Here is a 17640-nt window from a genome sequence, read left to right as displayed (position 1 = left end):
ATTCAAGAGAGAAGTTAAGTCTGGCTGACTGTTCTGTTAATTTCTGTCTTGCTCTGGCCTCAGACTTATTTCTTTTTTAAAAGAGCCGGGGGGGAAGGGCAGAGGGAAAAGGAGAAGCAAGCTCCATACCGAGCAGGGAGCCCCACATTGGGCCTCCATCCCAGGACTCTGAAGTCATCCAGGACTCCAAGATCATGACCAGAGCTGAAGGCAGACGCTTAACCGACTGAGTCACCCAGACCCCTCTTTTTTTTTTTCAATTGTGCTTAAATATACATAACATAAAATTTACAGTTTTTACCAGTATTAAATGTACAGTGCAGTGACAGTAAGTACATTCACACTGTCGTGCTATTATTACCACTTTTGTTCTCCAGAATGTTTTCACCTTCCCAAACAGAATCTCTGCAACCATTAAACAACAGTCCATGCCCCCTTCCTCCAGCCCCTACTAACCTCTATTTTACTTTTCTGTGTCTATGAATTTACCTATTCTGGGTACCTCATTAGAAGTAGAGTCCTAGAATATTTGCCGTTTTGTGTCTGGTTTATTTCACTTAGCATAATGTTTTTAAGGTTTATCCATGTTGTAGCATGTGTCAGCATTTTATTTTTATGGCTGGATGGTTTAATCATACATATAAGCACAGGCACCATATTTTGTTTATGGACACTTGGATTGTTTCCACCTTCAGGCTGTTGTGAAGAGTGCTGCTCTGGAGATTGTTGTGCAGGTCTCTGCTTTCAGTCATTTTGAGTGTATATCCAGGAGTGGAATAGCTGGATCATAATGGTAATTCTGTGTGCAACATTCCGATGAACCACAAAGGATGTGCCATTTTATATTCCCACCAGCAATGCATGAGGGTTCCAGTTTCTCTACAGTCTCCCCAGACATTTGCTATTTTCCATTTTTTGAAAATAGCTATTCTGATGGGTGTGAAAGTATCTAAGGGGGAGCATAACATGTAATCCCAAAATACGCCACTTGGGCATGTGGACTCTTTTGAGCGGAAGGCAATTGAGGTCTAACAGATTGAGGAAGAGGTAGGTTGATTGATCAATTCAGTCATACATACATACATACATACATACCTCTCCCTGCGCTGACTTAAAGAATTTACATGGAGGGCCTGTACCAGGATAAGAGCTAATACCAGAGATAACTTTTTATATAAAAAAAGACTTACCTGCATGGCAGGGCAAACATTTGTTTACCAAACCCTTGTTCCTCCCATCATCCTGTGAATTGTCTTCCTCCCCTTTGAAGCCCCACACCCCTACTCCCTTTTCCTTCGCTCAGGATGGCTCATAACACGCAGTTGCTTATGTGTCTGGGAACTTCATATCTTAGGGGTTCCCATAGGTTCAAAATTTGGGTTTTTTTTTTTTCTTGTTGATCTATCTTATGTCAACTTAAATATTAGACCAGCGAAAGAACCTGGAAGGGAAGAAGGGGAAAGTTTTCCCCCTCACGTATTTCATTGTGATTTTTATTTGCATTTCCCTAAAAACTAATGATGTCAAGCATCTTTTCATGTGTTTATTGGCCATTCGTACATCTTTTCACAGGTTCCTTTTTTGAAGGAGAAAAAAATGTATGGGCATGTGTGGGAATATCAGTCATCATCTTCCCATTCCCCATACTAGTGTGGAGGAAGGAAGTTAACTTGGGGAAAATAGATGGCTAAACATAGTGTGCAGCTTCATATTGATGTGTAGTCTGTCCTCGGATGTGATCTTGTTTCCTCTGCTTGCATATTTATCCTTTTTGTATGTGTATCTTGTCTACAAAGAGATAATTCCTCTTGACACTCCCATGTGTTAATGGGCTTGAATGTTTTGACAGTCATGGGGTTGAAAGTCAATGAGGGCTTTCTGGTTCATCCTTACATGGGTATTTTCAAAATTAAGATAAATTATTGCATTTAGTTACAAGTCCTAGGGTATACCTTTTTCCTTGTGAGTTTTCTTTCTTTTATGTTTTTAGTTTTAAGAGGCTGAAAGCTGTTATGGCCCAGGCATCTGCCGTACTTAGAAAGAATGCTATTGTTGTTTTTCTTTGCCATTAACAAAGATTCCAGTTCTGATATTCTTTTTTGTCTTCTCTCTGAAAACTCTCCTGTTAGTAGGATAATCTGATTCAAGTTATCTATATTTTAACAGAGAACAACACAGTGAGTAATACACATGGAGAACTAGTGGATAATGCTTTAAAATGATTTCTCAAAAAAAATTGATTTCTCATTTGGGGTATCTGACAATTTAGTTATGTTAACTGAATTTTTCAATACAGTGTTGGTGAAATTTTAAGCGCATTCTCATTTTTCTGTTATGTCTCAGGTGTTTGCTGACTTGCACTTTGGAGAGTGCCTGCTTATCTGGCATGTCCATAACAGAACTGTGTGTTCCCTCTCTGATGTACTGGGTAGGAGTTTCCCCCCTTTGGACAGTTCAGAACAGTGAGCTTTATCATAGATTAATATCCATAGCTACATAGTGATTTTAAATCCAGAATAAACCCAGAGTAGGGGAAAGAAGAAAAGGCTCCCTTATGAAAAAAGGGAAACTTTCTCAGTGTGTCTTGCAGATTTTCAGGAATTGTCTCATCTTATTGCCTTTTTTCATATAAGACTAGGTCAAGGAAGAAGGTTTTTTAAAAATTTGTTTTGTTTGTTTATAAAAATCTGTACCCCAAAGGACAAACTGAAATTGATGGGAGAAACTTGAAGAGTTCAGTTTATTTCTTTATTGTTCCAGATTTATCTGCCTTTGAAAGTTGAAAGGTGTTTCATTGTTTTTTATCTTTGTGTTTTAATTACTCGTGCTACCCCTTTTCATATACTCCATACTACTCGGAACTATTGTCTGAGATTACAATTACTTGCATCCCTTTAAGTGTTAGAACCAAATGTGAAGACCAAATTCCTTTATCAAATGAGACTTATAAAGTTAGCAAATCAACTTCTAAGTTCTCTATTGAATTTTAGCAAGCTGTTGTTTCCAAGGGGTAAGGTTAGAACCAAAAGAAATGGCTTTTTAAAGATTTATTTATTTGATAGAGTGATGTGAACAAGTAGGAGTGGCCGGGGCCGGGGGGGAGGTGGTGTGGGTAGTGAGAAGGGCAGAGATTGTCAAGCAAACTCCTGGCTGAGCACAGCCTAATGACCCTGAGATTATGACCTAAGCTAAGATCAAGAGTCAGACACTTAACTGACTGAGCTGTTTTTTGATTGACAATATTTTCATTTAAAAATGTAGTGGATCCCCAATTGATAAGAATTAAAAAGAGAGGCAATGCCTTCGGATGTGGGGTAGTCATGCTTTTTCAGAACTTTTAGTTTTTTTGTGGTATTTGTGCTTGCGTGCACACGCACACACACACACACTCTCACTCTCCCTCTTAAATGATATGAAAGTAAGTAGCAGATGTCATGACATCTCACACCTAAATAATTCAGGATGTGTCTCCTAAGAATGAGGATATTATTCTACATAGGACCACAATACTGTATCACACTCTAGAAAGTTAACATTATAAAGTAATAATATCTAATGTACAGTCTCATTTTTTTAAGTCTTTCTAATTCTCCCCAAAATATGCTTTTATAACACTTTCATCCCCCTAATCCAGTTTCTAGCCACAGATCACACATCTTATTTGGTTGTATCTCTTTAGTCTTGTGTGTGTGTGTATGTTAGTCACCATAAAACACATCATTAGTTTTTGATGCAGTGTTCCAAGATTCATTGTTTTTGCACCACACCCAGTGCTCTGTACAATATGGGCCCTCTGCAGTACCCACCACCAGGCTCACCCATTCCCCCACCTCCCTCCCCTCTAAAACCCTCAGATTGTTTCTCAGAGTCCATAGTCTCTCATGGTTCATCTCCTCCTCCAATTTGCCCCAGTTCACTTTTCCTTTCCTTCTCCTAATGGTTGTTATATCTCTTTAGTCTCCTTTAAACTGGGACAGGCCCCCTATCTTTTTCTGAATGAGGGATATGTTCATAACGTTAACATTTTGAGGCATCTAGTCCAGTGGTCTTATATGATATTCCACAACTGATTTTGTATTTTTCTTCTTCTTTTTTTTTTTTTAAAGATTTTATTTATTTATTTGGCAGAGAGAGACACAGAGGAGAGGGAACACAAAGCAGGGGAAGAGGGAGCGGGAGAGGGAGAAGGCAGGCTTCCTGCTGAGCAGGGAGCCTTATGTGGAACTCTGTCCCAGGACCCTGGGATCATGACCTGAGCCGAAGGCAGCCACTTAACGACTGAGCCATCCAGGCACCCTTGTCTTTTCTTCTTGATTAGTTTCAGATTAAATACCTTTGGTAGGAATACTACATGTATAGTTCCCATTCCATCACATCACATCACAATGTAGTTCCCATTCCATCCAGGAGGCACAGTGATCGCCGTGTTTTATTTTTTGGTAATGCACCATTAGGTCATGATGCAGACTGCTTGTGCTAAGGAGTATCTGTCAGATCATTGGAAAGTGCTTTTTCTTTATTTAGTAATCTGAAGGTTCATGCTTTGAGACAGGATGGCTGTCCTATTCCCTATAGCCTTACCTGTTTATTTTAATTTTCTCATTGATTTTTCTTTTTTAAGATTTTATTTATTTGACAGAGATCACAAGTAGGCAGAGAGGCAGGCAGAGACAGAGAGAGTGGGGAGCAGGCTCCCTCCCGAGCAGAGAGCCCGATGTGGGGCTCGATCCCAGGACCCTGGGATCATGACCTGAGCCGAAGGCAGAGGCTTTAACCCACTGAGCCACCCAGGAGCCCCTCTCATTGATTTAATTCAAGATTTGCCAGGGGTTTATTGATGGATGTCAATTTATCTCTGAAGGCCAGGGCATTTTTTTATGTCAATGGATTTTTCCAGGAGTAAGATTCATGACTCCCCAAATATTTAAAAGATCTTTTCCTCTCTGTTTTGGAGGTGCCTTCTACAAGTCCCCATGCATTAGAGAAGTTTGTCATAAGCAGCTGGTTACTAAGCTGGGAACCAACCCTGTTCATGTAATTTTCCTAATTATCTAGCCTAGCATCACATACAGCTGGGTACGTAATTTCTGTTGTTGTTTGTTTGAGAATGCTTTGTTCTGGCCTCTCCCTTATCCCGAGCCAAGCATTTGGATCTTTTGTGTTTGGTATAAACTGTACTAGAAAATAAAGCAAAGGGGCTTAGCCCCTGGTCTTTGGTGTTCTCTTTGAAGATTTTTGGATACAGCAGAATTTGATTTGTCTTTGTTGACACTGAAGTAAATTTAGGTCAGTTGGAAATGAGTGAAAACACTGCAGTGTGTTATTATTATATATTGACTTTAGGGAGCTTTGTCCATTATTATTAGCCTAATAGGGAATAGCTGTAGCGTGATTAATCCTTGACTTTCCCCGCTCAACCAGGAGAGCCGTGTGGAATCAATCATGGCGGCAGCCAGTGAGGTGTGTTTTGTTGCATCTATTCATTGGCCCGTGGGTTTGGTTTGCCTTCATGAAAAGTATCTGTCATTTGGGTGACTGATAGTAAGAGCTAACATTGGAATGTATACTTCTAAAAATACACATTATACCATTTAATCCAGAAGATCACTCTGTGAAAGTAGATGTTATTATTCCAATCACACAGGTGGGGAGAAAGGCTTAGAGAAGTTAAAGATAGCCAACATCAAACAGCTTGTAAGGGGCTCCAAATTCCTTGCTTGTTTTGTTGTAGCAGTCTGAAAGGTAGAGGCAGTCTAGGGGATCTACCTATGAACAAAGCATGGCCCTTGCTCTCAAGGACCTTTTCTTTTTATTTTTTTCAAGATTTTATTTATTTATTTTTGGGGGGAGGAGATTGGGAAAGGGAGAGGGAGAGAGCACAAGCAGCAGGGGTAGAAAGGGAGAGGGAGAAGCAGGCTCCCTGCTGATCAGAGAGCCCAACGCAGGGCTCGATCCCAGGACCTGAGCCAAAAGCAGACGCTTAACTATCTGAGCCACCCAGGCACCCCTCAAGAATCTTTCAAATCTAGCAAATGTGTCTTCTTAGAAATATATGGTAGCACATCGAGGGAAGAGTTCAGGAATCACAGAAAAGTGCAGACAACTTCCATGCATAGAGTCAAGATTGGCATGATGGAGGAAGAATTTGAGAGGGAGGAGTATTTGGAGGGGAAGAAAAAGAGTGACCAAAGCATGGAGATGGGAAAACAGAGGGTTTGTTATGGCTGAGGAATTGCTCTGGTTTGACTAGAGCATGAACTGCATGAAAGAAAGTAAAAGAAAGCAGTGAAAGCTAGACCTGTGAAAGCCAGGTTAGGATCAGATTGTGAAGGGCCTCGAATGCCATGCCAGAGAAGAACCTCCTTCTAGATAGATATTTGAGCAGGAGATGAAAAATGTATCTCTAAAGGGGACCCAATAATAAGCATGACAAATGCTTACATTTTTATGTAAGTTATGATTCTGTACTAATCTCTTCACATACATTATCTCATTAACGCCTCACAGGAACTCCAGGAACAATGTACTCTCTCCCTTTTACAGATGCGAATTGAGGCGCAGCCAGATTAAGTTTGCCGGTGTCAGATACTGCTGGAGCTGAGACGTGGACTGGGGTCCCTCAGCTTCTAACACATGTTCTGTTTACCACTATGACATTTTGCCATTTAAAACAAAAAAAGGTTTATTTATTTATTTTAGAGAGAGGGCACGCGATAGGGTGAGTGTGCATGGGTGGCGGGAGGAGCAGGGGGAGAGGATTGTCAAGGAGATTTCCATCTGAGTGCTTGGGGCTCCATCCCAGGACCCATGAGATCACAACCTGAGCTGAAATCAACAGTCAGAAGTTTAATGACTGAGCCACCAGGCACCCCTGTATATTGTCATTTTAAAAATCATATCATCTAATGGGTTCTTAATTCTCTGTCAAGAATATCACTATAGGAAAAAAGACATTTTCAAAGTTCTGAAAGTACTGCCTGTGGGTGTGTAATCACGTTAAGGAATATAATGACTACCAAACCTGACTTGTACTGCTCTCTAATTTGACACCAGTGCTGGACGGGAAATTGAAGAGTTGAATGATATTTTATGTACATGCCTCTTGACATCAGTACATGCTCATGGCAGATGTTTTTGTTTTCATGTTCAATGTTTAACCTTATTGGCCCTATGTAAATCTTAAATTGGGGAAGGCCTGTTCCTAGGGACGTTTTCAGATGCTTAAAGCAATGATATTTTACCTAGCTAAAGTATGTTTCTTCTCAGCAGGTTTTCTTACTTATAAAAGACCATGACTACTGATGAGGGTGCCAAGAACAATGGAGAAAACCCAGCAGCAGCTGTGGCTGAACGTGGAGAGGATATCACCTCTAAAAAAGATAGAGGAGTATTAAAGGTGAGGTTACAAGGATGAATGACATGCAGGGAAATTTGCTATCTGGAAGGATTACATATAAAAACCTGTTTCTTTTGGCTGGAGGTAGAGGTGACTAATGTTTATTGGGGTTTACTAAGTGTTAAACACTGCAGTCAAGTTCATCTGCATGACCCGAGTTTTATTTTATTTTATTTTATTTTTTTTAAGATTTTATTTATTTATTTGACAGACAGATCACAAGTAGGCAGAGAGGCAGGCAGAGAGAGAGGAGAAAGCAGGCTCCCTGCTGAGCAGACAGCCCTATGCGGGGCTTGATCCCAGGACCCTGGGATCATGACCTGAGCCGAAGGCAGAGGCTTTAACCCACTGAGCCACCCAGGCGCCCCAACCCGAGGTTTATTTTTAATCCCAGATTATAGATGGTGAAACTGAGGCCTAGCTGGGTAAATAAAGGCAGGTCTGGGATCTAGATCCAAGTTCTGTGTGACTCTAAAAGGCTGTGTCTCCCAGTTCTCAAGAGTGTACACAAGGGTTATTATTTTAACGTAATATTTAAGTGTATTAAAGCTAGCTGGTGACAATTCGGTTTGAGACGTATTAGAGGAAAATGAAATGCTGACTTGCAGAGTTCAAAAGGGTTTGTTTTTACATACAGATTATTGTTTGTGCAGTGAAGATATTTTTTGAGGTTTCATCAGAGAATATATCTTTTGAATTAGCTTTCCTTGTTAAAACACACTGAATATTTTTCACTCTGTAATTAACCATTTCTACATGTGTGTTTTTGTGTCTCACAATAGTTTTGTGAGACAATGAGCACATCTTGACCATTCCATTTATGGAAGGTGTATATTGGTATTCCATGTAAGTAAATAAAGCGGAGCTGAGAGAGATTAAATGATTTTAGTCATATTAAGTCATTATTTCTCCTACAGTGTTGTTACTCATGCAAGTTTTGTATAATTTTTTTCTTGCTGAACTCTGATATTACCACTAAGCTGAGTTTTAATATCTCCTTGTGTCAGCAGCAGCAAATGAGAATTTCTTAGTTTGTTTTGTCTAATCTTGCTTATATGAAAGCTTTTTTTCTGTGCCTCGATCTTCTAAATATACATGTTTTACTGTTAGCTTGCTATTTGCCAAGGTAAATTTCAGAGTGTTTCAACTCTAGAATGAGGGACTTTATGCCCTAGATTTATATCCTGCTGTCTTTCAGAAGGCCTCTCAACCCATAACTATATGAATCACTTCTCCCAAACTCCAGGATACTTCTGGAGACAGTAGGTATTTTGCAGGCTGTCCTCAGCATCTCCCTGCTCTTTGAGAGTCCTTCTCTTTCATTTTTCAGTGTACCCGTACAAAGAACATAGTCCCCAGTCTGCCTTCAGCCCTGCTTTGTTCCAGGGAGTAAATCTGCTAAGATTTTTAGGCTTGTAAGAAATATTTTGAGATTGTAAGCCCTTTAAATCATATCATTTATTCCTATCTAGAGCCTAGGGTTTCACTGTGGGTCTTTTGGTTAAGATTAAATAGGTCTACTAACTGTGTGACCTAGGGCAATTTAGTTAACCTCTCTGTGTTGAAATTTCCTCATTTGTAATATTGGAACACTGCTTTCTACTTCATACAATTATTGGGATTATATAAAGCATTTGGCACAGTGACTCATCTGTAGTCATCTCCATATATATATATGGAGATTATATATATTATACATATATATATTATATATACATATATACATGTTATACATACATACACATATGCATACATATATACATTTTCAGTATGTGTATGTTTTATTTTGTTTGTTTTTTTTTTAAAGACCAAGGCACGTCTGGGAAATCAGTGACTAGCTCAGGAGGATAAAATTACATTGTGGAGCTTACTTTTTTTTTTTCAAAGATTTTATTTATTTATTTGACAGACAGAGATCACAAGTAGGCAGAGAGGCAGGCAGAGAGAGGGGTGGAGGCAGGCTTCCCGCAGAGCAGAGAGCCCGACGCGGGGCTCGATCCCAGAACCCCGGGATCATGACCCGAGCCGAAGGCAGAGGCTTAACCCACTGAGCCACCCAGGCGCCCCTAGAGCTTACATTTTTAAAACAAATCTAGACTAGATTGTATCCTTAAAGTATCTCCTTAAGGTAACTCTTCACATCTTCCCATTTCTCCCAATCCAGAGCCCCTAGCAACTAACATTCTACTCTCTGGTTTTGTGAGATCAGCTTTTTTAGATTCCATATATATTAGTGAGATCCTACAGGATTTGTTTTTTTCTATTACTTAGCATAATGCTCTCAAGGTCCATCCCTGTTGTCACAGATGGCAAGATTTTATTCTTTTTTATCACTGAATTAACATTCCACTGTGTATATATGTACCACATTTTCTTTATCCATTCATCTATCTGTGGACATTTAGGTTGTTTACATAGCTTAGGCGTTGTGAATAATGCTGCACTGAACATGGGGGTACATATATCTTTTTGATCTAGTGTTTTCCTTTTCCTCAAAGAAATACCCAGAAGTGGAATTGCTGGGATTATATGGTAGTTCTGTTTTTAATTTTTTTGAGGAATCTGCACACTGTTTTCCACAATGGCTATACCGGTTTACATTCCCACCAACAGTACATGAGTGTTCCCTTTTCTCACAACCTTGCCAACACTTATTATCTCTTGTCTTTTTGATCATAGCCATTTGAACAGGTGAGGTGGTATCCTGCAGGTTTGATTTGCATTTCTGTGCTTGTTTCATTTCTTTTTCAGTTCTTTCCTTGCTAGGAGTGTATAAAAACACAACTGATTTCTGTGTGTTGATTTTGTATCCTTCCACTTGACTGAACTCATTGATTCATTCTAACAGGTGTTTGGTGGAGTTGCAGTAATGATTCTTTTCCTTTAAAGAATGTCTGGACTTTTGAACTAAGAAAGTTGTAGAATATAAATTTACAGTGTTTATGTGGTAATATGAGAGTGGGGCTGGGAGGACACATCTTAAGGAATTTCAGAGTGGATAATTGAATTCTTTATATAAAAATTCAGACTCTTCCCCTAAAATGACATTTCTTGGACATGAGCTACCAACCCCTGTTACCTAAAAAAGTGATTAATTTAGCATAGGTGATTGATGGAATAAATTATACCACCACATGCTTGGATTTTCTTTTCTTTTCCCAGAACTGACCAACTGCATTAGTGGTCTGCTCTGCCAAGAACAAAATAAATACACTGAATTTTATGACAGCTAACTGTTTTTCAGCCTGGAGCTTTTTTGGCATTTGTTTTACTAGAAAACAGGTTGTTCAGTATCATATCAAACTATGCAGTGATACTGGTTTTTTTTTTACACGTTAAATAGTCCTCACAAAAGAGGAAGTATAACCTGTTCTATCAGGAAATTGAGCTTTTTGAAATTAAACCAAACTAGTGGAATCTAGTCAAAAGGTAATGTTTTTAGCAAAGGAGGGAAGTAAATAAAATCTCACTGTTGTAATTTTGCTTTGGACTTCTTTTTGAATGGTTTTGAAAGTCCACTAATCTTTTTGATCTAATTTAATTTGTGTATGAACTAGGTCTGTGTTTTGAGAGACTTTAGCATGAAGCAGGATCTCTTGGTTATATTATTAAGTAATTTTGAGGGAATAATTAAATATAGCAATAAAGATTGAGAGTAGTACAGGACAGTTTTCTAACAGCAGGGGTTATTGAGAGAACTGGGAGGGAAGCCTTCAGAAAGGGCATAATTGTCTATAAACCTGCCTGGGTAATGTGGAATGGATTGTGTGACATTTCTATTCTCCAATTATAATGAAATCAGCTCCTTTTTCTTGATGTTTGTCTTTTCTAGATTGTCAAAAGAGTGGGGAATAGTGAGGAAACACCAATGATTGGAGACAAAGTTTATGTCCATTACAAAGGGAAGTTGTCAAATGGAAAGAAGTTTGATTCCAGTCATGATAGAAATGAACCATTTGTCTTTAGTCTTGGCAAAGGTAAGAGGGTATTTTTGAGTTGTGTTTTGCTTGGATTTATTGCCATTTATAACATAGAGGAGCTAGTCAATTCTGTCTAAGAGCTAGTGGATTTTTAGGGGGTCCATAATGTCAAAATTGTTTTCTTAATACTACTAAGATGTTGTTTATCTTTTTGCTGTATTGACACTTGCATGGAAGACACACAAGCTGCAGTGGTAGAGCGGCCAGGGCCCCGGCACAGGTCTAGGCGCAACACTGAGCTCTGCCAGTAATCATTTATGCCTCGCTGCCCTCATTCACTGTGTAAATAAGAAAAAAAAGGGAAGCCAGTTTCACTTAATGTGCTTGATGAAGTGTAAGAAATACTAATTTTATTAAATCCTAATCCTTGAGTTTCACATTGTTTCGCTGCTTTGTAACAGATAGGAAGCACACATTGAGCGCTCCTGCAGACCCAAGTGTAGTGGTTATCTCATGGAGAAGCACTTGTGCACTTAACTTGAGTACATTTTTTCAGAAAGCACCATTTTTATTTGAAAGGGCAAACTTGTTATTTAGACTTGATTATTTAGTATTTGGAAGATACTTTCTTAAAAATGAATGAAGTAAGCCTATCGAAAACTATCGAGTTTTCAAATAAAAATTACGGTTTTGGGAAATGTGTATCTGCCACTCTGACCTTGGCAGCTTTCCAAAACTTAAGGGTTCTGATGAGATCAATGGGTTTTAATGAATGAGATTTTAAAAACATTATATAATGAAATGTGCTAACATTTGGAAGATCTGCGTAACTCAGTGAACCAATATTTTCCCAATACTAGATGTTACAAGATCATGCCTGACTAAAAGATCCATTCATTCATTGTGCAAGCTAGACCAGTGGATTTTAATGTAATATGATATGAAAAGTTCATTGATATGCTTTCACATTCTATACTACAGCTCACCGTTACGAAACCTACCACTAGTCCAGCTTTGATGTCATATCAGATGGTTATATTCATAATTACCTTGAAAGACTATTAAAGTACTCTTACCTTTTCCAACTATTTATCTTTTGGGGTTTGGATTTCTTCCGTAGTCTTAAACCAGAATTGCAACAGGTGAATGCAAAAGTAGGTATGAGGGGGTGCCTGGGTGTCTCAGTGGGTTAAAGCCTCTGCCTTCAGCTCAGGTCATGATCCCAGGGTCCTGGGATTGAGCCCCTCATCGGGCTTTCTGCTCAGCAGGGAGCCTGCTTCCCTTCATCTCTCTCTGCCTGTCTCTCTGTCTACTTGTGATCTCTGTCTGTCAAATAAATAAATAAAATCTTTAAAAAAAAAAAAGTAGGTATGAGAATCTGGTTGTCTTTTATTAAGGTAGACACATTTTACACTTATAAGTTTGTAAAAACAATGCCATCCTCACTAATAATTTTTTTAAAAATATAGTTACTTTTCATAAAAATAACTTGTGTTTACATATAATGAGGTTACTACTATTTTTCAGTGAGTTGGTAAATAATTATTTTCTTTAAATTTCAATGTGGTAATTATCAATAAATAATTAGAAGTTCCTTCAGGTCCTCAATTTTCAAGATTTAAAGAGGGTCCTGAGGAAAAAATGTTGAGAACCACTATTTTCAGGTCTTAAATGTGGTTTATACTAACTATTTTCGAATGCTTTTGAATGTCTTCAGTTAATTTCGGTTGTTTGTTTGTTTTTTTAGTCTTGTAAGGAGAATAGTAGCCCATACATCAAATTAAACTTTATGGGCCATGTGGCTTGTTGAAAGTTAGTGGCTGAATTACCAATGTTTTTTTATTCTTATCTGCTACAGATATAACAGACTTCTAGTTGGTTTCCAGATTAAGTGTGAGAGAAAAGGAGTAATCCCCCTATCTACCACTGTGGCTCTGTGTTGATTATCATCCCTTTCTTCTTTTTTTAAAGATTTTTTATTTATTTATTTGACAGAGATCACAAGTAGGCAGAGAGGCAGGCAGAGAGGAAGGGAAGCAGGCTCCCTGCTGAGCAGAGAGCCAGATGCTAGGCTCCATCCCAGGACCCTGGGATCATGACCTGAGCTGAAGGCAGAGGCTTTAACCCACTGAGCCACCCAGGTGCCCTTCTTCTTCTGATTGTACCATTTTAGATGAATTGTTAATTAAGCATGGATCTGAGAAAGGAAACAGCAAACAGGAACTATGGAGTTAAACTCTTTTTTTTTTTTTTTTAAGATTTTATTCATTTATTTGACAGAGATCATAAGCAGGCAGAGAGGCAGGTGGGAGCGGGGGAAAGCAGGCTCCCTCCCAAGCAGAGAGCTCGATACGGTGCCCGATCCCAGGACTCTGAGATCACGACCCCAGCCAAAGGTGGAGGCTCAACCCACTGAGCCGCCCAGGCACCCCTGGAGTTAAACTCTTTCTGCCCCTCTTATACTCTCCCTTCCCTGGTACTTATAGGCATAGGTCATGGTGACTTCTGCTTCCTGTTCAACTGTATTCTCTCCAAGCTCTGGTGTTGGCTAGGCCACTCCTCCCTTCTCCTTTGGGTCTTGAGTGAGTTAGTGGTCATGTGAGAATGTGAGATTAATCTTGTGTTTCAGTATGATACCAGTCAAAATCAAATAAACATTCCCTTTCTTGATAAAGCAGATAATGATTGACAGTTTAATTAGAATTTGTCTCTTTTTTTGTTGATTTAAGGATGTGAACTTTCAGGGCCACCAGCATGGCTGTGCCATCAGTATTTAATTGAGATGACCTCAGAGTAAATGGCCTCATCAGACACCTTAGACATCTTTCTTCCCACTGTCCTGTCCCCCAAATTCTTACTCTACCCTTTGAATTTCCGTCTTGAAGAAGTTGATGGAGTTAAGATAACATACCTTCTCTCAGCAGCTATCTTTGCAAGTAGATTTAAGAATTGCTAAGAAAGGGACACCTGGGTGGCTCAGTTGGTTAAGCGGCTGCCTTCGGCTCAGGTCATGATCCCAGTGTCCTGGGATTGAGTCCTACATCGGGCTCCTTTCTCGGCGGGGAGCCTGCTTCTCCCTCTGCCTCTGTCTGCCTGTGCTCGCTCACTCTCTCTCCCTCTGTCCCTGACAAATAAATAAATAAAATCTTAAAAAAAAAAAAAAAAGAATTGCTAAGAAAAAAAAATTGCTAGGAATTTATGCTACTATCTTCTCTACCCACATTTTCTTGATAAACTACCCTATGATGAATGAGTCTTTTATGTTTCCTAGAATTTGGAGCTGAGATAAAATAGGCAACTTCCAGTTAACTTGGTACTTACGGCGGCACGCCTCTCTAGAGACACTGTGGTTTCATGGGAAGAGGAGCATCCATCCACCTGGGTGTTCGGAAGCCAGGGCTCCTGTTGTCACTCTTTCTGTGTCATTTTTTTTTTTTAACAGACTCTTTTTTTAAAAAATTTTATTATTTTGACAGAGAGAAAGATCATAAGTAGGCAGAGAGGCAGGCAGAGGGAGAGGGGGAATCAGGCTCCCCGCTGAGCAGTGAGCCCAATGCAGGGCTCAATTCCAGGACCCTGAGATCATGACGTGAACCGAAGGCAGAGGCTTAACCCACTGAATTCAGGCACCCCCTTTCCTGTGTCATTTTAACGCGAGTAAGCCACCTAACCTTCTCTCCTCCTCTAAAAAGGAGACCTCTGGGGCGCCTGGGTGGCTCAGTGGGTTAGGGCCTCTGCCTTCGGCTCAGGTCATGATCTCAGGGTCCTGGGATCGAGCCCCGCGTCGGGCTCTCTGCTTAGCGGGAGCCTGCTTCTCCTCTCTCTCTGCCTGCCTCTCTGCCTACTTGTGATCTCTCTCTCTGTGCCAAATAAATAAATAAAATTTAAAAAAAAAATAAAAATAAAAAGGAGACCTCTGTGGAAAAGCTTGAAGATTAATCCTGGCTATGATTTCATTCTTGGACCTTCTGTAAAGAGTACGGGAGGTACTGTGTAAAAAAAACTGTGTAAAAGACTAAAAACCATAACAATGGCAGAAACTTTAGAGGTCTCCGTTAGATGATAATTAGAAATATGAGAAAAGAGCAATATACTTCTGGTAAATCTTCTGTAGCAGAATGTGTTCAGTTTACTGTAAAGCAAGAAACATGGGTTAGACAGTTTATACTTTTATATCTATATGTTATGGCAATAGCTACTTCACCAAAATGAAGAAAAATACCATAAATGGACAGTAGCATAAATACTCTATATTGAGCTCTCTTGATTCCTTAAAATTCACCTCTCCCAAGGGAATAAATAGAAATATTTCAGTGGAAAGTCACACTGATTTGGAGATTCTGTTGTGATTTCAGTATTTAAAATAGAATTATGGGGTGCCTGGATGGCTCAGTCGTTAAGCATCTGCCTTCAGCCCAGGTCGAGATCCCAAGGTCCTGGGATCGAGGCCCACATCAGGCTCCCTGCTCTGTGGGAAGCCTGTCTCTCCTTCTCCCATGTCCCCTGCTTATGCTCCCTCTCTCTCTCTCTGAGTCTGTCAAATAAATAAATTAAAAAATAAAAAAAAATAGAATTATGAGTGCTTGTCTGTAAAAAATTGCCATAAAAATACACATACCATATATATGTACATTTATGCATCCACATATATTTGAGCTTTACCTACAGGTTGGGTGTCTATGTGTCTATTGCTCTTCCTGTGCTGTCTTTTAAACTCTGTGCCTCACTTCTCTCATTTGTAAAGTCATGATAATGATAATATATACTGTTATACACTGAAGAGTAAGTAAGACATTGCACACCATTGTTTAGCACATAGTAAGCACTCACATGTTTGTTACTGTTGTCACAGTGTTAGGATTATTGGCTTCCTAGTGGAATGGCAGAAACTGTGCCACAGCAGTTTGGGTCCTAACTCTGTTTGCTCTGCCTGCATACAGACTTTGCGAAATAATGCTTAACCATCTTTTTTAGCCCCAGGAAGTCTGGAAAGACAAAAACTGAATCAATCTAAGACAACCAATTATTACTACTTCAGAATATGTTACACAAATTAGAATGAAGAGATGGTGGTTTCCCTCATTGGGTTTTCTCTCTTTTCTTTTTTCCTTTTTTTAAAAGATTTTATTTATTTACTTGACAGAGAGAGAGTACAAGCACGGGGAATGGCAGGGAGAGGGAGAAGCAGGCTCACTGCTGAGCAGAGAGCCCGGCATGGCGCCCAATCCCAGAACCCAGGGATCATGACCTGAGCCAAGGGCAGACACTTAACTGACTGAGCCACCCAAGCTCTCTGCATATTGGGTTTTCTTAACTAAATCTTACATGTTCTGAATTCCTAGAACTGTGTTCATAACTCCTTTTAAAAGAAGTTGAAATAAGGACTCAACATTTTCCAATATACTGCCATGGTAGAAGTTCTGGTTTTTCCCCCTTCCTCCCTCCAACAAGTATATTATCACTAAAATTGGGAAGGGATCGATTTGGGAAATGAATGAATTATATCTTTCAGTTCTTCGAAGTAAATCCAGGCATGCTTAGGCTTTGCCCATCCCCACCTACCCTTATCTAGATCTAGTGATTTCTTATGGAGAGCTGCTTCAGTGAAGTTGTTTTTGATGTTCTTGGTATGTGACAAACATGGCTGGGAATTATGAAGTGAAAACTCCTGTTATATTCTTCCCCCAGATCTGAGAAGAGAAACAAAGAAACCAATCATTTTGGATTCTTCACATACCTATACTTCTCTCTTACTATTGAGATTAAATTATAATGAAGTAATATCAGCAGTCTGCCTATAACATTAATATAGTCTTCTCTGCTGTGTGATGACCCATGATCACTAGTAAAACCAACTGTTAATTTTGTCAGTCATTAGTATATTAGAGTAAGAGGGAGAAAGTCCATGTTGAAAAACTAATAGCTAATACTAAAGGGAAATAGGGAGTTGTTTAATGGGTAGAGTTTTAACATTGAAGATGACAAAGTTGTAGAGGCTGGTTGTACGACAATGAATATACTTAACAGTACTGACCTGCACACTTAAAAAGGGTTGTGATGGTAAATTTGTATGTGTATGTGATGAAAATTTTGCATGTATTTTACCACAATTTAAAAAAAATTTTTTTTAAAGATTTTATTTATTTATTTGACAGATAGAGATCACAAGTAGGCAGAGAGGCAGGCAGAGAGAGAGAGAGAGAGAGGAGGAAGCAGGCTCCCTGCTGAGCAGAGAGCCCAATGCGGGGCTTGATCCCAGGACCCCGAGATCATGACCTGAGCCAAAGGCAGAGGCTTTAACCCACTGAGCCACCCAGGTGCCTA

At 39.4% G+C, this 17640-nt stretch overlaps 1 protein-coding gene across 4 annotated transcripts in view; it reads left to right on the top strand.

Moving 5' to 3' along the window:
* LOC111152348 (FK506 binding protein 5) overlaps positions 1-17640 on the top strand; it is a 117399-nt gene that overhangs the window by 57054 nt on the left and 42705 nt on the right. For 3 of the 4 annotated variants that reach the window (XM_022510856.1, XM_022510857.1, XM_022510855.1), the window contains exons 3-4: positions 7270-7396; positions 11229-11373. In XM_022510856.1, the coding sequence (XP_022366564.1) occupies positions 7292-7396; positions 11229-11373 (250 nt within the window). In that variant the 5' untranslated portion in view covers positions 7270-7291. Of the gene's footprint in view, positions 1-7266; positions 7397-11228; positions 11374-17640 lie in introns of all 4 variants that reach the window. The other variant, XM_022510858.1, reaches the window with a different exon arrangement.

Source organism: Enhydra lutris, unplaced genomic scaffold (genome assembly GCF_002288905.1).
Source record: "Enhydra lutris kenyoni isolate GAN:26980312 unplaced genomic scaffold, ASM228890v2 scaffoldscaffold28, whole genome shotgun sequence".
NCBI classification, from domain to species: Eukaryota; Metazoa; Chordata; class Mammalia; order Carnivora; family Mustelidae; genus Enhydra; species Enhydra lutris.
This window is presented reverse-complemented; position numbering and strand designations above follow the sequence as displayed.